Genomic DNA, 23,747 nt, shown 5'->3' on the forward strand with positions numbered 1-23,747 from the left:
GCTGTGAAATACAGGATTCCGTATACACTCGGGGATGGGGGGAGGGCTGGACGCAACACCAGAGGACAAAAAAAGAAAAGAAATTGGAAGCAAATTTTAATATTTAGAATTTTGATTACTACTACAGCTCTCTGCAAAGTAAAGTGCGCGTTTGTGCATGCCTTGTGTATAATCGGGATCCGTCATAACTACTTGTAAGCGTGTTAATGAACTTAGGGCAGGGGCCTAAGTGTTCGCGTTTCATTCGATGGGTGACAGTAAATTGTCTCTATGTTTTAGCTTTTTGTTCAAGATTCGCAGATTTTCAGTGTCACTGTATCTTGCCCTCCAACAGTTCTTACACCTCTCACTCTGAATAGGTTTACTTGAGCTATTCAAGTTATTATTCTACTTGGAGTTTGGACAGAAGGGCGAGAGCCCAGCTGTTGCTGGATCGATAACAACAACAACTACAACAACAACTTGGAGTTTGAGCATTAATTTTGTCTTTCACGTTTATTATATGAATCATTACGCCCGGACAGGTTCATGACAGTCGATATTCTGGTTCTAGGCCTTTTCCCAGGCTCAAAACAAGATTCATTTTTATATAGTTTATATAGGCGAATATGATGAAGGTAAAATATAAATAAGTCGCACAAGACCACAGTGCGCCTCCACTTTCTGTACGTAATCAAGATTGTAAATATTTGGTACGTGACTCTTATTTGAAATTATCTTCCAAACCCTCAAACTGGTATGAAGTAACCTTGCTTTGATAAATTGATGGTTTTTATTTCAACATTCTAGGGTTTAACAGTATAATAATAGTGGGTGTCTCGCGAAAATGGGCTTCTGTCGCAATCACGCGGAAAGTTCCTCCTTTTTAACAATTCTGAGTTGAGACCCATGATAGAGATGCGTAAAAGTGCAACTAGTAGGCATTTAGTAAAGGCAAGCACTAATACAATTTCTGGGTGTTTTTGGCTTGAAAAATCGATTTCCAGATTTTGGGCCAGAAATAATGTTAGACCATTATACTACATGTTCCACATGTTTCCAAAGCTCAGAAAACACCATAAATATACTAATTTTCTGTTTTTGTAACCTAGGGGTGATCTTTTAGGATCACAAAAAAGGCCTACATTGTTAGTTTTGGGTTATAAAACATTATTGCCACCAATTTGTTACTTTGAATAGAAAGTCGGCATGCTGTATACCACTGAAAACCGCATTAAGTGCTTAATCTGGTAAAATAACTCCCAGCACCGTACGCTTTCAATCAAAAACTCTGTAAACAGTTGAAATAGGTCACCAGATCCTGCTAAGTAGATTTGTGAGTTTCCGTAAGAGCGGATGGCACAGTCATTTCAATGCCTGCCTCCTTTTGTCATTTTCAGCATGGATTTTCTCAAATTGCCAAGTTGTTTTCCAAGATATTTATATGATATTTTGCAAGGACGTGTAGAAATGGTATCTAAATGACATATTAAAGAGATTTTGGGCATATTGTCTTTGAATTTGACAAAATTTTTGGTTGTGTCAGCAGACCTGCCACTCATCCCGATTTAGTCGGGATATCCCGATTTTTTTTGCCCCAAATCTGAAGCATCCTGATTTTCCCGATTTCGATCGCGTGTATCCCGATTTTTTGTCCCAGTCTGCTGTTGTACTGGGTTTTTCTAAAAACTTACTCTGCCTTCTCCTTTATCGCGGGAAGCACCCGTTGAACTTTTTGTCAGTAGGAACTCGGAGCACTATTTCCCGAAATATCGATGCCGCATTTAGTAGTTGACTCGCCCCAAGTTGTGTATGATCGTTATTTACTATCTTTGTCTTTGCCCGCACTCAGAATTCTCCGATGATAGCCTGTTAACTGTTGCAATTTGGGGCGTACAAATAATCGATACTATTCGTAGTTCCTCTGTTACTTTCAAAACAAGCCTTGTCCGAGGTCTGGTAACTGCGCGTTCACATCAAACACTCGGGACAAGCGACAGTCTTTCTATCCCTTACACAACTACATGTAACTGTGCTGACAAGACTGACATTCGGCCGTTGTCGTTGCTTTAGTCTGAACGCATTATGGGGGATAAGAGATTTGTTGGTACAACCTAGATTACTCGAAGTAGAACGACTGTCGCTCATCTGAGAGTTTTGTGTGAACGCGCAGTTAGTCGGACCCGTTAATAAAATTGTTTCAATCGCACGTTCACGTCACGTGACATGACATCGCCGTGTGAGTTCTGCGTGTCGGGGACCGTCCGTTGACGGGGTCAACTTAAGTTCATGTATTTCGGGACTTATTGGTTGGGGTGAGGGGGGGGGGTGTATAGACACTTGGATTAGGAGTACTTAACGTGATGCTTCAGGATTTACAAAAAATAATGATAACTTGCACGCGCGCGCGCACACACACACACACACACGCGCGCGCGCACGCAAACAAACAAAAACACCCAGAGGGCATATAGGCAGAGTAATTTATGGACACCCCTGGAAAAATTTTAAGTCAGCTTTGGCAGTCACCTTGGTGATTTGCTGTTGATCCCGATTTTTTTCACCAAATCCCGATTTTTTCTCCCTGAGATCCTGATTTTGAGGTTTCATAGAGTGGCAGGTCTGTGTCAGTAGTGTTTTTTAACTAATGTGTATGTTTGTTTTTTTCAAGCTACACATAAAACAGACTTAAATATCATGCTTTCTTTTCATTATGACACATCCCAGTTTGTTAAATATGTACACTGCAAATCTGAGGGCTATATCTTGAATAGTTTTTGTTTAGAAATGAGAAAATGTGAAATCATTAAAAATTCAAGGTGACCACATTTTTTTCAAAAATTAAAAAAATTCTTAGAACATGTTCTTTATATGACCTTTCAACTTTCAATGTCATTGTAGTCATGTTTCAAGATACCGTTGTCATGAACAGCAAAAATATTAAAAATCTATTAGTGCTTGCCTTAATGGATATTTTGTATTGCTTTTCGCAGTTGACCCAATCCCACAAGATGGCTCCGTGCTCAAATCGCGTTTGGCAGAAGAGCAGGAAGAGATGATCTCCACTGCCTTCCAGCAACCCTTGACTGTGGTCAGCGGAGGCCCAGGTACTGGCAAGTCGCTCTGTGCTGCCAGATTGGCTTACTTGCTGGTCCAGAGGAACAGGACAGGGGACGAAGTGCGCCAGAAGAGACAAAATGGCGGCCGCACACAGCTCATGATCTGCGGGGCCTCAGAGCGGTCCCTGGATGTTATTACAGGTGAGGAAGCCCTGGCTTCAAGATGAGCTTTCATAAAGAAGAATTGAGGCTGTCCCTTGACACCAAAAAGATTTGTTCCCTGTGTATTGTATGTTTGATGCACTTACCTTGCTGATGCTATGAGGCTGTCCCTGAACATGAAAAATGACATTTTGTGTCCATTTTATTAATGAAGCTATTACCGTGCTGATACAATGAGCCTGTTCCATAACACAAAAAATAATATACCGTGTGCCTTTTATGTATGGTGCATTTACCCTGCCATTGTTATGAGTTAAGGTCTATGCTCTCAGTTACTGTGCTAGCATGTGTTTTATATATATATACACAAGCCATTCAATGGAAAGGAAGCACGTTTTTTGTTTATCTGCGCTTTCAAACTGGACACAATGTACGAGACAAGGGAATTTCATCGTCATGGATTTATAGAAACTTATCTGAATTTGTTATGGTCGCAAAAAAAGAAAAAAGATAATAATTTGCGCATTCTAAGTCTTATTTTCTCATGAAAATTCTCAGCTTCCCTTTGGACAGAAGAAGCTGACCCACTGGATGTTGGCCTTTTTTTTAACCATCTTTTTTTTTCAGTTTGAAAACTTAAACAGTTCATCTGTTGTCGAGGGACAGGGTCAGGACACAACTACTTTCTTGACCCCTGCATGCTAAGACATGAGATTTGCCATTTAAAAAATTGTTGAAAAGTTACTAATGAAAGAGTGTTTTTTGATGAATGTGTGTGAACCAGCTGTTTTGAAGTCATTTGCCAGTCACTGTGGCTGAAGTGGATATGGCTGGGAAAAGTGATGTCACTTCTTTGATCAGACATGGTATCTTGGTATCCCACCTTATCGGTCACTGTGACAGAAAGAATGAGAGAGGAGAGAGAGAAAAGAAGGAGAAAAAAAGATGGAAAGGAGAGAAAAACTGAGAAAAGAGAGACAGAAAGAGAGAGAAGGGAGGAACAGTATGAGAGAAAGAGAAGAGTATGCCTTGTATATCCTTTACCTACCTTTTCTATTATAGTCCCATTTATTTCTGTATCTAGGGAATTTGCCTTATCAAAGTTGAAATTGCAGTTTTCTGTAACAGAAGATTTATTTCCCTTCTCAGTATAAGCTGGAATTATGTAACATATTTATTTTATTTGTTTTTCTTCCATAGGCCTCCTCAAAGCGCTCAACTTACTGCGGATCAGCATTGTGCGTGTGTACAGTGAGGAAGTGGAGGAACGTGACTTCCCCACCAGCACAACCATCAGTCCAGGAGAGTTTTCTCGCAGCCAGTCAACGTGTGCGGTGCAAAAGGATGTGGCCTTGCATCACCTCATTAGGAGACCAGAGAACCCAGAGAACCAGGTAGAGATTTTGTTGAGTTATTGGAGGAGGGGATGGGGAACATTGTTGGAAAGCGAATTTTTTCTTGGTATTTCGACAGCACAACCACCTTCTCAAAGAGAAAGTGAGAGAAGATAAAAAGACAGAGAGAAGAGTGAAAGAAGAGAGAGATACAGAGTTCGAAATTCAAAATAGTTTTTTTTAAAGGCTTTTAGCCCATATATCCGTACATTATAATATATGGATTGGCAGATATGCTTAATACTTGCATGTCAGTGCAGCACATCAGATAAATAAACGAAGAGAGTGAGACTAAACTGTAAGAATTTCTTTAAAAAATTGCACATCAGTTTTGGGTTTTTTTTGGTCATGATACATTTACATGCATGCACGTGTGCGTGCACCTACAGACACACAAACGCACACCACTGTTGTGTTGATCTACCAGTTTTTTGTTAGCCTGTCAGTGTTTTGATATTCTCCTGACCTTTGACCCATCTGCCCTTTTGTCTTATGACGTACTTGGTACGTCACGAAATGCATAATTTTTATCTTTGTTGCATACCATTGATGTTACGGAAGTTGGCATAATTTGTTGCTCCTGATTGCCTATGAGATGTTACATATATACGTCCCACTAATCATCAGGCTCCAACTCTTCTGTACCTCATATTTGTTGTCACTTGAGCTTAGAATGATTAACAGACCTGCCACTCATCCCGATTTTTTGCCCCAAATCTCAACCATCCCGATTTTCCCGATTTCGATCGCCAGTATCCTGATTTCTTGTTGTTGCGTCCGTTACGTCCGATTCTTAGAAAAAACTATAAAAAGTTCTGCAATCTCTTTTGCTTGGAAACACCGATTGGACTTTTTGTCTGCAGGAACTTGGAACGCTATTTTCTAAATCATCTATGCTGAATCTAGATCTGGTAGATGACTAACGCACGTTATTTATACTAAAATCGACCTAGTTTCAAACGCTCATTCGCATCACATGACATGACCTCGTACGTGTGGTGAGTAGCGCGTGTGTCGGGGACCGTCGGTTGTCAGGGTCAACAAAGTTCATTCACACCGGTCGCGTTGGTCGAGGTGTTTTTCGGGACTTAACCAGTGTGGACGGCGGGGGGAGGGGGTGGGGGTATTGTTTTGACACTTGGGCTTAAAATGCGTGCCGTAATACAGGTACTAATTAAGGGGAAAGGAATTTATTTTTTTTAATGAACAGCCTTGGCGCGATCTTTTTTTCTATGTGAGGGAAGTCAAATGTTGTTAAAACGCTGGCGTTTTGCGTGGATGATTAGGGTTACGTGTCAGCTATTTTCAAGACTACGAGTGTTTCAGCATCACTGCGACCTTCGCTCCCCCAGTCTATACAACTTCGACTCGAGTACATATATGCTGTCTTTCAGTTTTCCCTCTATTTAGAGGTCCAAACGTGAACTTATTCCTGCAAAAGTTTTGCCTTGCATACTTGCCTCAAGGGAACCAGGACCCCCTCGCCTTCCCCAGTGCCCTTTATGTCTGATTTGCTGTTGATCCCGATTTTTTTCACCAGATCCTGATTTTTTAACTCAGAAATCCTGATTTTTAGATTTCATAGAGTGGCAAGTCTGGATTAATGACGCAGCTGAATTTCACATCATCAATATGTGTATGGTGGTCAGGTCTGAGTGATTTTTGTTACAATCTGTGTTTTTGCTTGCATTGTCAGGTGCTGTATTTTAATCATAAAGCACTGGTGAATTCGTGAAGTCATTCTCTGTTTACTCTAGCAGGTGATTGGAAGGTGCCACTGGTCTATTCTACTTCTTTCCTTTTCTCTTTTTTCTGTCTGTCTTAATTTTGTCCCAAGCAATAAATGATCATGCTTGTGTCAGTGTGCTTCTCTTTGCCTTAAAAGCAAACAATGTTTTTGTTCTAACAGGCTATTCTGGAACAAGAAATGATTCTTTCTATGTCAGCCGGCAGTCCGGAGCCACAGTTCATGAAAGACTTTCAGGCGTGTCTTGACCGCGCTCAGCTGCACGAGCTGCGTAAAGCACAGGTCATCCTGTGTACCTGTGCCACCAGTGCCCGACCCATCCTCCGCCAGGCCACGTGTGTCAAGCAGGTCAGTGTTGTGCCCTTGTTTTGCCTCGAAGGGCAGAGATGACTTGCTGCAGCTTATAGTGAAACATGTTAGGCAGCTATGACTAGTTTTGTTTTGTTTTTTGGATTTAGCACTTCTACTAGTTTTTTTTTTATAGTTCTTTAATATAAAGTATTGTAGGGTCAATCTACAGGACGTCAAGGAGTCAGCATGTACTATAAGCAGTATAAAAGTACTTTGGGAAACCAGTTACTTGATCAGAGCATATAACCATTGATATGTTTTTCTTTATCTAGATCATCATGGATGATGCTGGCCTTATTCAGGAGAGCCTAGCCATGGTTCCGCTGGTGTCACATCCACTCGTCAATCAGTTGCTGGTTCTGGGAGATACACAGATGCCCTCGCTGGTCAGTCAGTTCCCCGGGCGACATAGCGGGTCAAGGTCACTGCTGGCTCGCTTTGCTGACCGGGCTGTGAAACTGACTGAACAGTTTAGAACTGTAAGTTGTTATGGTTTGATTGCTATGTACTTTTCAAAATTATTGCAGCTGTGGATCATTTAGGTGGTTGGATTCCTACACCCTGCTGTCAGGGCTGAGGAGGATACAGCATCCCAGCAAAAAGATAAAGCTACTCGATAAAATAAACTTCACCACACAAAAATCGAACTTGTATCTTTTGGTTACACATGCTATGAGTCTTACTGTTTACTCACTTTTCAGCCGTAGAGAAATGATCAAAGAGAAAAGTATAATGATAGTGATATGAGCAGGGAATTTGGTATGTTGACTAAGGAGCGCAGGCTGACTCATCGCGGGCAGAATTGCATACAGACATAGGTCATTTCTGTCAACCTTTGAGATACGTCTGTATGCGATACTGCCCGTGTCATCTGGTTCACAGTTTTGGTACTGGTATTTGGAGGGCATCATTCAGTGCTTCCACTCCTTCCGTATTTTTACGGAAATCCGTACTTTCTGCTAGTTCCATACTTGTTCCTCCATCATTATCAACTCCCTCCGTAAAAATCTACGACAGCGTAGGGAAATTCCGTAGCAAAAGACCGGTACTCGCCTTCGTATCGTCTTGTATAGTATAAGTTACGGATATTTACGGTGATTCTCTCGGCAATAGTTTGTTACGGTATAGAAACCTGCCAGATTGCGCATTTCCTGCCACCGGCCATTAATCCGCTATGCCCCATGCATTCATTGTGAGTTGGTCGGCAGTACATTTTTTACCTGCAGATTGATCAAAATCTGGCGAACTTTTTGTGCCACTTTCCCCCTTTCTATCATTCCCTGATTCCGTCTGTCTGTCTTCGGATTGTTGCTGCGGCTGGAAACTCTGTGCGTTGATCAAGTATATTGAATTGTGATCTTAGAAAATAACTGTCAGAAAGAAACTTTTTCGCAAATTTATTGTTTAGAATTAGAGACATTAACAGTGCGAAGATTCTACGGCACAGGAACGTGATAAGGGCCGCGATGAAAGAAATTTGAGCTAAAGCTACTAAAATCAAGAATAATTCGAAGAAGTGTTCCGAGGTTGTGACATGCGACATTCAGACGTGAAAATTGAGGAAAATTAGGGTATACGCTGGGTAACTGTATTGTGAAGGTACATATCTATTCATTATTCCTCCTTCTTTTTTGTGTTTGTTGTACTATTATAACGCCTCTAATCTTCAACGACTTAATTGTATTGCTCTGATGTGGTTTGCTTCTTCTTTCCTTTCAAACTTCTTTCCTCCTTGTCTCCCCTTCTTCTTTTTATGTTGTTACTCTCTTGTAATACCTCTAATCTTCTGGCGCTCCTGACCTGACCATCAATGATTTATTCCTATGACCTTATGCAGTTGCGAGTGCCGTAAACCTCTAATAAAACTAAACTAAATTGTATTTCATGTGCTGTAAAACACTAAAACAAACTGCTCTTCCAATACGTATGATATCCTGACGGTAATACCACGAGATTTGCATACAGTGATTCAAATCCCGAACCAACAGTTCATCTCGGCTGCTCAGTGTAAGACTCCGTCATACATTACTTTTCATTATGGAGTATAGTAGAGTAAAACACTAAGCGGTCGATCTGCACTCAGTGTCCACTGGGTAAGAACACAAGCCTATATGCTTCCTTGTAGGCAGCTCACAAGTTATCTCTAGTTATCATGATCCCGGGACAGTCTCTCCAGCTGTTTGTAGGAATGTTTAGTTGTTCTTGCTTGAACATTCATATCACTGGGCTAGATGGTCTATAGCCTTCCTCCAAGGACTACCTCTTTTGTAGTCATTGCCTTCCTCTGTTTCATTTCCCCTGTAAAACACAAACAGGTACAGACGCAATTGTCTGAGATGGCCACCCGTTGTCGAGGAGAAAAGTGGTTGTCTTAGACAGGTGGACATTTTGGACAATGTCATTATGGTATAACAAAACACACAAGGGGTGAAGTCTTAAGTGGCCTCTCGTAAAGGTGATTATCTTAGACAGGTGGCCGTTAGAGCTGGTTTGATTGTAGTTCCTACTATTTTCCCCACAGGTGACAGGTCTGTGTAGCTTCCCCTCTCGACAGTTCTACAACGGGGTTCTCACCACAAGCAGCTCCATACTCAGCCCGCCCCCTGCCCCATCTATCCCCTGGCCCGGAAAGGTGGGCTTCCCGTCCGTCTTCTGCCACATAGAGGGTGCTGAGGAGTTCACAGACAGCTCCTCTAGGGATCAGGACAACGTTTGGAACCAGAAAGAGGCAGACTTTGTGGTGAGTCTTTTGTAGCAGCGGGAGGCACTGGTTGGTCTCCTCAGACAATGGTTGTTTTACTGCGGTGGTGTACGCTCTATGTCCTGTCACTGTGGTAGGGTGCGGGTGGTTGAAGGATGCCACTGGTAGGTCTTGCTTCTTTACGTTCCCTTTTTTGTTTCTGTTTGTCTTACCTTTTCCCAATACTACATAAACGTTACTGTGTCGATGTGCTTCTCTTTACTCAGATAAACAATTAAACAACTGATAATAGGCCATGTTCAGTCACAGCAGACAACAGTGTTTGTGTTGTAAAAAAATACCTTTTTTGTGTCCTGTGATGATGGTTGGAACTGTTTCGTCACAACAGATGGTGTTTGTACTGTGGTGATGTGCATTTTATGTCCTGTGAAGATGGCAGGCCCTGTTCTGTTGCCACATGCGGGCGGTTATCCTATCAGACATCTATTGTCCTTATTTCTCCTCCTTCTTTTGTTTGTATCTTTCATTCTCGTTACACCTCTTTATCTTCGGTACATATTATATGACCTGATTGTATTGCAAGTGCAAGGCAGATGAAGACATCGAGGTCAGAATCCAAAAGGCAAGAGCAGCATTCATCATCCTCAGGAATATAATATGGATGTCTAAGGAACTGGGATTGAACACCAAGCTGAGGATCTTCAAAACAAACGTGAAGACTGTTCTACTGTATGGTTCAGAGACATGGAGGCTCACAGCATCAGCAGCAAGGAAACTGCAAAACTTCATAAAAGAATTCCTAAGAAGGATAATGGGGATCAAGTGGTACGATCAAATCACAAATGCTCAACTGTGGAAAAGAACAAGCCAAAGGCCAGTAAAGGAAGACATACAGGTGAAAAAATGGAAATGGGTTGGGCACACCCTGAGGAGACCCCCAACAAGCATCATCAGACAGGCTTTCACGTGGAATCCACAAGGAAAATGTAAGAAAGGAAGACCAAAGATGACATGGAGGCGAGCAGTACAAGCGGAAATGGAAAAGGTGGGGACATCATGAAAACAGCTAGAAAAGGATTCACAGGACAGGCTTCAGCTGGAGAAATGTTGTTGATGGCCTATTCTGTATCTTGCGATGGTGGTAGGTATTGGTCATATTGCAGCAGACGATGTTGTTGTTGTACTGGTCTACATTTATGTCCTGTATTGTAGAGACATGTGGTTGATAAGGTGAGTGTGTACTAGAAAATGCCAGTTGCACTGAGCGTAGGGAAGGGATTAATATTCTGCTTTCTGTTGCACGGTCTTGTGTCTCTTCAAGTGTGTACTTACAAGATTGATTATGTACCTCAGGTGTTATGATGCTTATCTTATCTTACTTCACCTTACAATATCTTATGGTACCTTGTCTTATGTTGTGTACAGAATGGGCTGGTGACGGCCCTGACTCGCTGTCATGGGGTCAAGGACACATCCATCCAGGTCCTGACGATGACACGAGCCCAGGCGGAGAAGGTCAAGCAGTCGGTGGCACCAAGGATAGAGGTCAACACTGTGCTAGATGCCATGGGTGAGAACAGAACTGTCTTTAATGTGCCATGTGCCCTGTGTATTTTCAATGTGCCCTGTGTGCCTGTTGTGTACCATGTGTTTCTTTCAGTGTGCCCTGTATGTTTTTAGAGTGCCATGTGTTTCTTTTATGTGCCTTGTGTGTTGATGTGTACCCTGCTAGCGTCTGCGTTTGTTTCCATTTTTTTGTCAAAAAGTTGCAAAAAGTTGCCACAAAAATGGCAAAAGTTGCCCAAAAAGTTGCCATTAATTTTCAAGCTTTCAACTACGTAGTATATTGATAGAGGTAACTTAATCTCTGTTTTAAGCATCCAGAGTATTATTTGTAGACATATAGAGTGTAAATACATGAAAAATAAAGGTTTTACAACAGAATAAAAACAAAATTAGAACAGCACACAAACAACCGCCAAAAGTAACAAATAAGGGCATGTGTCCACCCATCCGAAGATTTGCTGTTTTAACCCTAAACATGTTTAATTCTAGAAAAAGTGCAGGATATTACATGTAAATTATGGAATCACACACAAGGGGCCTGCCAGCATTCGGTTTTGGTGGAGACACGCTTTAACATAACACATTAAAAAAATTTTTTTTAAAAATGTTAACAACATCAAATTAAATGACATTACGCTATATAAACACACACACAAATAGATAAGAAAAATTAACACACCAAGAAAGAGGGGAAAATGAAAGATAAACAGCAATATAATGAATAGTCTATCTGTAATGTACTTATTATTATTCTTCGCGTAAAAATAACTATTCATGGACACCTTAAAATTGTCAAAATACACGTCTATGTTATGAAGTAGCCTTTTCTTTTTTTTTAAATGCAAAAATCGCGGACGCGATTCGCTGACAAAAAAATGCCGAAAATCGCGGCCGCGACAAACACAGATGCTAGACCATGTGTGTTTTTATTGTACCATGTGCTCATTGTGTTTATTATGTACCATGTGTTTTTTCAGTGTGCCCAGTATATCTTTTATGTGTGGGTGGTTGGTGGGTGCTCTGGTGTGGTTTGCTCTTTCTTTCCTATTAAACAACTATCGTCTTTATCTCTCCTGCTTTTTTATGTTTGTTACTCTCTTGTAACACCTCTAATCTTCAACACTTTTTGACATTATTGTGTTGCAAGTGCCGTAAAACTCTTACTAAAACTAAACTAAACCTAAATCTTTTGTGTGCCATGTGTTGTTGTTTTTTGTGCACCATGTGCCTTGTGTGTTGATGTGTACCACATGTGTTTTTCGTGTACCATGTGCTCAGAATGTGTTTAGGGTGCCATGTACGTGTTTTATAGCTGGAGTCTGCTCGATCAATCGAAGGCTTGCGTGCAGCGGACGGCTTGCGCCAGGGGCTTGCGAGCAGGCTTGTGCTTTGCCCGCTACCGGAGTTGCTGCTCGTGGACGGTGGACGGACTTGCTGATTTGTGTCGTGACGTCAGAAACTCTTGTTTACTGAGCGTGCGATACTTCTGTCCACGCGGACGAGCCCTCACCCTCACACTTCCAGCGATGGCGCTGTTTGGGGAGCAGAGGGGGCAATGTGGTTGGGAAAGTGAGAGGTATTCACCACCCCTCGCTTTCCGTAGAGCCCGCCCCTCCCCTTACGCTTCCTGTCGTGACAGGTTTTGGTTTTGGTTTTTGGGGGGTTTTTTTGTTTGTTGAATTAACAGTGTGAGAAAAAGTGTTCATTGGAACACTCCTGAATGCTACACCCCAAAAAATTGAAAATGGACCGCTCACGTATGAATGACACAATTACCAGTTTCAGTTACCTAATGAGCAGAGCTTCCCTATTGTTACAAATTATTCTTCATAACATTGCGTGTTTGGGTATTCCACTCTCACTCAGCTGAGCAAGGATGGGAAGTTAAAAATAGCCCATACATGTCTGAACTTCTTGACTTCTTGCGCTGGATTGTCATTCCAACCCAATTCATTCTTTTCAACTTCAACTTGTCCTAAGTGTCGGGGTGGGAGTGTAGTTTAGGCGAGTGATTAAATTAATAGCCACGGGATGCTGACGATTTACTTTGTCAGTTAAAATTGTCTGTAAGTTCACACTTAAATAGTATAGCATACCCCGACCCCAGTACTTTCTTGTCGTATCTACATTTTTAATACCAGTGAAAACAGTTCATAACAAAATGTGAGCCTAAGAAGATGTCACACTTTCTCTGTTAAAGCACTGATGTTGCGAACGGTCTGGACTAGGCTATATTACGGCCCTCTTTGTTTTGCACCAAAGCCAGCGCAGCCTCTCGCTTCCACCACGTCCAGAGTTCAGAGTTCACGCTGCGAGCGGGGTGGATTACCGGTCTTGCTGCTGGCGAGCGATGTTGCCCTGCAAGCGCGGTAGTGGGGCACAGGTGGCTTGCTAGGTTGCACTGTGAGTGGGGTCTCTCTCTCTCTCTCTATTTAGTGTGTCTTGCATCAAATGCTCTTCATGTTTTTAGTCTACCTTGTGTGTTGGGGTATAGTTTTTGTATGCTTGATGTGTGATAATGTTTTATGATTGATATGTGATACAGGACGCTTATGTCTCATTTACTGTTTGATGTTCTGCCTTTTTTTTAATGTAATGTTATTGGACAATTGTTCTATATTTCAATTTATTGAGTAATATTGATTGTTATGGTTACCAATCTAGCTGCTAGTGGATAAATGTCCCTTCTTTATAGTTGGTGTTCTTTTATGTCTGGCAGCTCATGGACTTTCGCACCATGGCTGATAGTCTTTATTGCAATTGTTTCCCTTTCCTGAAAAAGTATTTGAAAAGGTGTCCGGTTCTTTTCCACTTTTCTATCTGTGATTTATTTATTATGTTTGGATTTAATTTTTTGGTTTGTTTGGTTTGTTCTTTTGTGCATCATTATGTCAGGCCTGGTTTTTCTTTTTGTTGCCGTTGAATGACCTGTGTCTGTCGTGGCAACTTGTTTCTGTGTTATGTGTTCCAGCACCTGTAGTGTGGTGTAGTGCCATGGCTCTTTACCATCACATGGTTCTCGAGTTGGTAAATTTTTTTAAAAACCTCGGACAATGCCACTGACTGTAGTGTCTTTAGGCCATTCCCAAAGGGGGGACATTTCTCGTTCAAGCACAGTAGAATTGTAAATGGGCTGATTCATCATGTTACGCTCATAACTGTGCCTGATCTGCAACAGGGAACTGCTGCTTTTTCTTTCCTAATCCTTACTATTGTCATTTTCTTCTACTTCTTTTGTATGTTTGTCACTCTTTTGTGACCGGCTATTTTGGGGTGCCTTGTTAGTCGAAGCAGACCTTATGCTGTTGAAGCTAGAGAGGTGAGCAGAGTAAGTCTGATTCCCTGTAAGGACTTCTCTGTTGACACCCACCCCTTGGCGCTCGTATGACCTTATGCAGTTGAAAGCGCCGTAAAACCCTCTACTAAAAAAAATAATTTTTTAATTAAAAAATCTGTTTTCATCACCATCTGTCCACTTGGAGCTGATACCACTCAGTCCAAGTTTACCCTTACAGACAGAAACGAAAAGCCGGCTTTGTATATGATCGTATGTTGGGCTGATTTGGGTTGGGGGGTAAAACACTCAATTACTGTTTCGATATTCAATGGTAACGAGCACAAATGTGCTCACTATGAAATTTTCGAAAATCTGATTATGGTTATATTGTAAAATTCTGTGAAGTTGCTCATCAAGTTTTGTTGGATGTTTTTCTGTTCCTTTTAACCAAATTTGAGTTGAGGTGGTCTGAAATAGTTTATTTAAACCATTTATAGCCTCTACTGTAAAGTACACTTCTGGGCAGGGGGAGGGGACATCCCATCTCATCTATGCCAGACACTATCAACATATATGTTATGTGCATCATTTTGTTTCCCCCTTGTTGGTGATTGTCGGGTAACCCCTCGGGTCGGTGCCACTGACTGAAGTGTCTTTAGGCCATTCCCAAAGAGGGAACATTTCTTGATCTTATGCACAGTAGAAAACAACAGGGAACGGCAACTTTTTCTTTCCTTATCCTTACTATCGTCATTTTTCCTCTGCTTCATTTGTATGTTTGCCACACTCTTTGTGACCGCTTTTTCCGGGATGCCTTGATAGTGGAAGCAGACTTTGTGCTGTCGAAGCTAGAGAGGTGAGCAGAGTAAGCCTGATTCTCTGTAAGGACTTCTGTTGACATCCACCCCTGGGTGTTCATGACCTTATGCAGTTGCGAGCGCCGGAAAACCCTCTACTAAAACAAAAAACATCTGTCTTTCTTATCTCTTCTCCTTTTCTTAGTGCTTGTTACTCTCGTATAACACTTCTAATCTTTCACATTTATATGACCTAATTGTGTTGCTAGTGCCGTAGAACTCTTACTAATACTAAAGTTTCCCCCGTATCAGGTCGTGAGAGTGAGTACGTGATCCTGTCCTGTGTGAGGTCTCTGGACAGTCGAAAGCTGCACCGGCCAGAGACTAGGCGCTGGGTCAAGCATCATCTGGGCCGGGTGGCTGACCCCAGCGTTGTCAACCTTGCCTTGACTCGGGCGAAGACGGCCTTGTTCATCATCGGTAAGTACAATGGGTTGTCGCACTACTGGCATGTATCGTGTCAATGATGTTATATCTCTTTAGAATTGGTTTCTTGAAATTTTTTGCAACCAAAACCCTACTGTGCTGTGGGCCTTTAGTTTCTGGTCCATACTGTAGAGACCGCTGATAAACGTTTGGTTTTGGTAAGAGTTTTGAGGAACTTGCAACACAAGTAGGTCATGTAAGTGCCAAAGATTAGAGATGTTACTAGAGAGTAGCATACATAGAAAAGAAGAAAGAGAGGTAGGTAAGGACTATAAATGTATGGTAGGAAGGAAGGAGCAAAGCACACCAGAGCCGGGTGCCAACCTCTCACCTGGAAAGTGCCAAGCAGTGTCATTAGTGACAGATTTTAGATTGGGGACTGTAGAGCACTTGTAAGTTTGGAACAATGTCATGGTCATTGGTGACAGCTTTTAGATAGAGGACCATAAACTGCTTGTTATTGTCAAGCAATGTTAGTGGTGAAAGATTTAAAATAAACATGTGTATGCCAGGAGAAAGGTCCCAGTTGTCGGCAAAGCTTTTTTGATCAACAGGGGGAAAAGGCTAAAAAGGTCATACCCGATAAAGAAAAAAATTTAGTTCCATCAAAGAACACACGTTTACTCATTTCTTAATAACATATGTATAGGATTTTATTATATTTTAAGTCTAAATATTATTAATTAATTATTTATTGCAACATGTTGTACTTCACCAAAGGTTAAAAATGTGCTAGAATTTGGTATTTTCTCCAAACTTTGTTTTGACAATCCATGTTACAAAACGTGGCATATCTTTAAAACTTCTCAAGATATTTGAAAAATGTAAAAACCAGTGTGTTCAGCATTGAATTTGCTATGAGAATATGCCCTCATTTTAAATATTCAAAATTTCCGACAACTGAGACCTTTCTCCAGGCATACACACACATGATTGTAAAGTGCTAGTGAATGTCAAGCAATACAGTCCGTGCCGGCTTTAAGCACGCCGGCTTAACTGATTCCGTCCATGATTTTTTCAGGCTCTGGACAGAGTTATTTTTCCCTGCTCAGTTTTAGACCTGGGGTGCATCTATTTAATGCATTACTGTGAAGCTCTAAGTCACTCTAATAGGTATTGTCATATACCAAACTGATGGGAATAAATAGAAAAATCTGTTTATATCAATAACAATGACCTATAATCTGTTTGTATTACATTTTCCTTCTGACAAAAATGAATGAGGAAAAAAAATTGCGCAACAGCTCTTCGAAAATTTCAACTTACCGCATTTTCTCAGCTCTACAAGTCCTTATAATCCATAGGAATCAACACAACATTGTAGCGATATCGCCCTAGCACACATTTATGCAAGAATTTCACAAATTTAGTTGAATATCTTTCTTTGAAGAGCCTTTTTATTATACCAGGCTCCGTGTTGTTTACCCTTAGATCTAGCCAACATCGCAACAACAAAACAACGATTTTTGCAAGAATTTCGCGGAGTTTCGATCGATATTGGCGCTCAGAGATTGAGGTCAGGTTTGTTTACAAGTTCTACTTCCTTTCGACAACTTAAAAAGTAGGAACTATGTTAAAAAGTGCACATTTGTTTCGGATTTCGTTGAGCCGCTCACAGCGGCCGAATGGAGGCAGCGGAAAAACTCAGAGCCGCTGTCAGCGGCCGAATGGACGGAATCAGTTAACCCTCATCCTGCGGGAGCCGGGTTTATGTAGCCCGATAAGCCTATTTCGGCACCTCGCCTGCATTCTGGTCCCGAGTCAGTATAGCTCCTGGCTCAGCGCACGCGCAGCGCGCATCCTCTTACGTGTCATTCAGGTCCCGAGTCGGATCCCCATTCACGCAGGTCAAGTGTGTGTGCGTCAGTCTGCTTGAGTTTGTGTGCGTTTGTGGCCTTCTTCTAGAACCACCTGCGTTGGTTCGTAATCGAGGCATACATCTCATTCAAAACATGCCAAGTTGATAGCTCTAGATGTTCATCCAATGAAATTATAGAAGAAATTGACCCACTTAGACATGAGGAGCTCGAAAGGATAGTCAGGAAACAAGACTTCCATTTTTTCTATACAAAATATTTCAAATGAGCTTGATTTTGTATGAAATAATACTACCTGATAAAAAATGAGCTTGTTTGATAGTTTTGAATACCCTTGTGCAGGTACAAAGAACAATTTGAGTGTAAAACATTCGGAAATTGTCCTAAATTATCCCTTTTCGAACCTCAGGTCATTCATAACAACAAGAGCGTCCAGAAAGGTAATTCAAATGGGCGTAACTACTCGTAATGTCTTATCAGCTTGTGAGAGGGGGTTATTCATGTGTTTGTAACACTTTATAAATAGAATGCTATGAAGGATAGAGCGTTATTTTCATCATCAGTTAACACACTCCCGCGGTATTCATGGCGAAAACACACGTTTCCCGGCGCGCGCGCTGTACACCAACAGTACACACTGAGTGACCCCGGCGAGTCCGACGTAATCGGTTGCTGATAAGATACGCATCTGGGCACAGACGCAGGATAAGAGTTAAAGCACATTTCGGACTCAAGCACGCTGAACGGCTCTTACCGAATTTCTGCTGTATAAATTACACACCTTTAAGCACGGTAACTTCGGCTTCAGGCACGCTTCATTTACTAGACAGTCAATACTTTCATGATGACCCAACAAAGTTTGAACACAGTCTACACCGCAGCAGTGTGTTAAAAGAAACACAAAGTACGCAAGCGATGGACACACACACATGCGCGCAGAGGAAGGCAGAGAGATGCACACAGAAAGTCGGTGGGACGAGAAAAGGAGGCAGGCTGCGATTTCACCTTATTGCCCCTCTCTGTCCGATAATCCTGATTTGGTATCACGCGCGAGGTTGGACCAAAGACCGTGTATTCTTGGGGGGGGGGGGGGTATGAATGTGGCACAGCGGGCAGTGGTACGCACAGGCAATGTTTAGGCCTAGTGTGCTGTATCGTGACTGGCTGTCTAAATTAAGTTTTCATTTCCCATTTGACCACAAAACAAAACTAATAAACAAACGAAAACTACCATGGCGGGTAAAAATAACAGTGCATACTTTTGCGGGACCGCAATAGGCCTACTTACAAACAAAGGGAAGTAGCACAGGAAATTTTCAACATGAAAATCTCTGGATTATATATACTTCGCACTCAAGAACGCTTAAGCTTTCTCCCGACGACTGTGTTTAAAGCCGGAGTGGACTGTACCAGCATTTTGGATAGGTGATGGTAGCACCCATTCTTTTTGGAGGCGATTTTTCTCTTTAGCTCAAAAGTTGTTCTGGAGCAACCAGCTATGATGTGTGGTTGTGATTTATATTAAATATCGTGTATATAATGTTTATCTTGTTTTGGCTGTGTGTTGTAGTATTTGATAATCTGCTGACTTTGAATGTAAACTTAACTGTAATCCAAAATTCCTGATGAAAGATGTCTTTGTCTTTATGAAATGTTCCAAGATCTAACTAATGAAGGGCCTTCAAGTTTCGATTTACCGTGTGACTGTAGCCTCACAATGTTCCTGGGAAAATGCATTTTAAAAGACTTTAAGGTCTAGGTGTTTTTTCGCCCCCAGCGACACAATTTGGCCAACCCAAGCTGAAGGGGATACAACATCCTTGAAGAAAGAACGAGATACTCAATAAAGAATTGCCATTGCTTAAAGGCATTTCATGAGATAAAATATTAGATTTACTGCTTCCAGCTGGGCTAGAGACTTGATTTTGATTTTCAAGAGGGACAGTTTTTTTAATATTAATTTTTAACTCCCCAGGGGGATGATTATTGATTACTGGGTTGATTCATGGATTGGACTGAAACTGCTCTTGGGCCGTTTGCCCATGCCTAATCTTAAGAGAGAAAGACAATTGATCATAGAATGTACATCAGTTAGGTCTAGGTCTCAGGTACAAAGAACAGAAGTTACAAGAGGATGCTTCTGCCAATTCTGGAAAGTCTCACGTGTGTAGTTCTTGTCTGTCTGACATTTTGTCAATCAGCTGAAACAATCATCATACTATGTGGCTAAAAAAAAAAAAATTTTTTTAAACCATTTATACTTTCAAGAAAACAAGCGGATGAACTCAAATTTCTGGTGAATCGATACGATATTGTTTCTGTCTCAGGGAACCGCCACTTGCTGGGAACCAGTGAGATGTGGTCAGTGCTGCTGAACACCTACAGAGAGAAGCACAGCCTAGAGGAGGAGGCCAATGCTTTCCTCATCACGATGAACAACAGATAAATCCCAGTGTTATCTGCCCTGTTTGCCCACTCAGCCTTACGTCCACTATGGGTCCTCTGTGCATTACTCTTTGTGTATCAACGTATCTTTTATCTTTTGAGAATATTTTTAAACAACTTTATGTTCCTGTATTTTAAGTGATGTTCGTCTGTAGTGTCTCGGTAAGGCTCTTCATTATGTTCGCATAAGATGTGGGTTGGTGGAATCTCGTCTTGGAGAAGATTTTATTGAGTCACTTGTGTCTTCCTGCTTCATAGATGGGGGCATATAACATTATTGTCAGATTTCTTTTATAGTCTCATAGTCCTAGACTTTTTTTGTTGACACAAAAGAAAGAATCTTTATAGTCAAGCTTATTTTGTATTCTTGTAGGCCTATACTGGTAGGTTACTTTTTAATGTTGGCAGATAAAAAAAAAAACATTTTCTGTCAAATGTATTTGATATCCATGTAAGCCTGTGCTTTTTTATGTTGGCAAATAAGAAGAGATACCTTAAAAAGTTTGGTTTTGGTTTAAAATGGTTTGCTTTACACTAATGATGCAATATTTTCCAGTGACTGGAGTGAAATAGGTCATTTCCTTGTTTTTGTAGTCACCCTGACTGGTCTGAACAGAGTCCAGAAGTAAGACATGTAGGATTTGTCCCCATGGGATGCTGTCAATTGCAGCAATTGTTGCCATGTTTTAGATTTTTTTACCAAATGCCCTTGCCATCTCAACAGGAATACAGTCTGACATGAATGTAACGCTGGTTTCCGTTTTAAATTGTTCCATTTGTTTTATCTTGTTTTTCTTGGTATGCCTGTGTTAAGATTTGAGATTTTAAAGCTGACATTTTTTTGTGTACAGTTGATGTAACTTTTACTTCACTTCTGTTTGTAGACCAGAGTTTTAAACCATTCAGATGAGCCATACACTTGTTCTATGCATTGCCTAAGGGCATGTTCGTCTACAAAAACAGTTCTGGGGGACATATTGGTCTAACCAGGGTAAAGTAGAATATGTAAGTTTTGTACCCATAGGATGCTGTCGAATGCAGCAATTGTTGCCATGCTTTTGATTCTTAACGAAATGCCTTTGCCAGCTCATCAGGAGTACAGTCTGACATGAACATAAAGCTGCTTTCTGTTTAACCTGTTGTTTCGTTTGTTTTACCATGTCTTTCATGGTGTGCCTGTGTTAAGACTTAAGATTTTAATTAAAGCCTACATTTCTTGCGTACAGTTGGTGCAACTTTTACTTCACTACTATTTGTAGACCTTAAACAGAATTTTAAACTCACTTGAGAATGGGGTATTTTCAGAAACACATGCACATGGGCCTGGGCATTTTATGAGATTTTTGCTTTAGTTCAAAAGAGTTTAACCACCAACACCATGTGCATCATATTTACACTACAGCAACACCAGAAGTAGCACAATTCAAAGCAACAAAAATGAGAAAAAAAATATGTTAGGGCCTACAGCTTTTATTTGAAGAACTTTAAAAAAATTAGAAAATTTTAAGCACACATTTTTTTAGGAGCACTTGCCCAAACAGAGGCGTAGTAAATACAGAAACAAATGTTTGATTTGAGTGTAATTGAAAACAAAACCAAGTACGTATCCTACAAGTTTTCTGAAGCAGAGACTTTGTTCATTTTTGAGTGAAATCACAAACTATACAGCAATGCACAGCCTTTGCACATTCCGTCTTGCCAGACTCACATGCACCAGATCTAATTTTCTCAGACCTTATTTAGCTGCAAATTGCCTCTTAAAGCTACTCAGTCCATGCTCTTGTTCTATGGGATCAGGAACCAAGGGTATCTTTCTCCTTTTCGTTTCTTTGTTTGTTTGGGGTTTTTTCATGTTTGTTTATGTAATATGTCTAGCCCTACTATATGACCAACTCTATTGCAAAGTGTCGATGCCCCTTGGCGATTACCAATATTCGTGCTTGGTCCCGGCTAATTCACTCCTGCTGGTATGGGGAAAAGATTCAAGCTGAGTGGTTGGCGGGTGCTCTGGTGTGGTTTGCTTCTTCTTTCCTATCAAACATCTATCATCCTTATCTCTCCTCCTTTTTTTTGTTTGTTACTCTCTTGTAACACTTCTAATCTTTGGCACTTACATGACCTTATTGTGTTGCAAGTGCCGTAAAACACTTACTAAAACACACAAAAGACTTAAATGAATTAGTTTAACCAATTAGATGAGCCCCAAGCCTTTTCTGTGCATTTCTTAAGGGCATGTGCAGTTACAAAATCAAGACAATTGTTCATCAGTAATATACTCTAGACAAAGTTTTATCATATCTTGTCTTGTAGTGTATATCTCTGCGATGTTTCAACTTATTTGATAAGAAACTTTTAAAAAGCTTGAGGCAAAAAATTAATGTAATTTAATAATATCCATAATGACTGTCTTTTTTTTATTTCTGAAATTTTAAAAAAAATATATATTTGGGGGATAAAATCATCTATTTATCTATTTATCGTCCCAAATGAAAGCTTTCAGCACCAGTCCCACCTTAAAACAAGTATTTGTAAATTTGACCTTTGTTACTGGTACATTAGGTTATTGATGACATTCCCTCGATGCACCATGATTACATTGCCTCTAAGTAGGATGCTTATCTCGTCATTCTTTCATCATTTGGTGTGGCGTGAAACTATTATGTTCAATTTACTGTAGAGTTTTCTCAGAGTGGATTTAGATAAAAGGAAATCTGGCTTATATACATTAAGTAAGCTTTTTGTTGTAGCTCCTGTATTTTTGTCTTCTATTTGTGCTTATTGATTAAAGTCTGAATGGTGAGAATCTGTGTTGGTTGTGGGTTTGGCTCATAACAACTCTTTAGTGTTCATGCTCACCTCAGTTTTTGTTGTTGTTTTTTTTTTATTGTGATTGCTTCTGGAGGAAAAAAGTTGCAGTGGTGAGGAAAACATTGCTGATATTTTCATAAGAACTAACCCTATGAGTTTGGTCCCAACAACTTCAGTATAAGTGTAAGCTGCCTCCTATGTACAGCATAATACTGCAATTAGTCAGTGTGTATAAGTTGTGCTTGTAATATAATGCCACAACAGATGAGAGCATATTGGTTGCAGAATTAATGAGTATGTATAACTTGAAGAATATAATGCTGAAATTAATGAACCTGTATCAGTTGTACATTTAAGTATTGAGATGGACGGGTATGTTTTAGTTGTATAATACAATACTGACTTAAATCACCCTGTGGGGGGGGGGGGGGGGGGGGGAGATGTTTCATTTTGCTCACTGAATAACACAATTCTACTTAACCATCGTAGAGCTATAGATAGTCCAAAACTTTCTCAGAAACTTGTGAAAATTTGTGATTTCAAAACTTTTTGCCAATTGTCATATGAAGAAGACACACACCCCCCTCCCCACAGACATACACACATACACAAACACACACACACAGACATACACACATACACAAACACACACTCACACAAACACAAATGGGTGGGTGGTTGGCGCGTGCTCTGGTGTGGTTTGCTTCTTCTTTCCTATCAAACATCTATCGTCCTTATCTCTCCTTCTTCTTTTGTATGTTTGTTACTCTCTTGTAACACCTCTAATCTTCTGGCGCTCATATGACCTTATGCAGTTGCAAGCGCCATAAAACCTCTACTAAAACTTAAAACACAAATGTACTTGTTGCAGGTCAGACAGGACCTTCATTGCATTCACTGAGACAAATGTTTTTATTAAATGTCTGGATGTGGGTGGTTGGCGGGTGCTCAAGTGTGGTTTGCTCCTTTCCTACTGAACATGATCTATCGTTCTGATCACTCCTCCTTTTTTGTGTTTGTTAAGTAAATCTCTTGTAACACTTCTAATCTTCGGCACTTATATATGACCTTTTTGTGTTGCAAGTGCTGTAAAACTCTTACTAAAACTAAACTAAATGTCTGGATCGTGTCTGAAGATTAACATGTCCATCACACCCC

General features: G+C 40.7%; 1 protein-coding gene across 5 annotated transcripts in view; it reads left to right on the forward strand.

The window, feature by feature from the left end:
- The window catches only part of LOC101853767 (helicase with zinc finger domain 2), a 166,906-nt gene extending 144,696 nt beyond the window's left edge, over positions 1–22,210 (forward strand). For all 5 annotated transcript variants that reach the window (XM_005092802.3, XM_013079486.2, XM_035968354.1 and 2 more), the window contains 8 exons: positions 2,973–3,239; positions 4,401–4,594; positions 6,504–6,689; positions 6,965–7,171; positions 9,214–9,432; positions 10,819–10,963; positions 15,346–15,513; positions 19,664–22,210. In XM_005092802.3, coding sequence (XP_005092859.1) covers positions 2,973–3,239; positions 4,401–4,594; positions 6,504–6,689; positions 6,965–7,171; positions 9,214–9,432; positions 10,819–10,963; positions 15,346–15,513; positions 19,664–19,782 — 1,505 coding nt within the window. In that variant the 3' untranslated portion in view covers positions 19,783–22,210. The remainder of the gene's footprint in view (positions 1–2,972; positions 3,240–4,400; positions 4,595–6,503; positions 6,690–6,964; positions 7,172–9,213; positions 9,433–10,818; positions 10,964–15,345; positions 15,514–19,663) is intronic.
- Positions 22,211–23,747: the final 1,537 nt, after the last annotated feature.

This window comes from Aplysia californica, unplaced genomic scaffold (genome assembly GCF_000002075.1).
Source record: "Aplysia californica isolate F4 #8 unplaced genomic scaffold, AplCal3.0 scaffold00053, whole genome shotgun sequence".
In the NCBI taxonomy this organism is placed as follows: Eukaryota; Metazoa; Mollusca; class Gastropoda; order Aplysiida; family Aplysiidae; genus Aplysia; species Aplysia californica.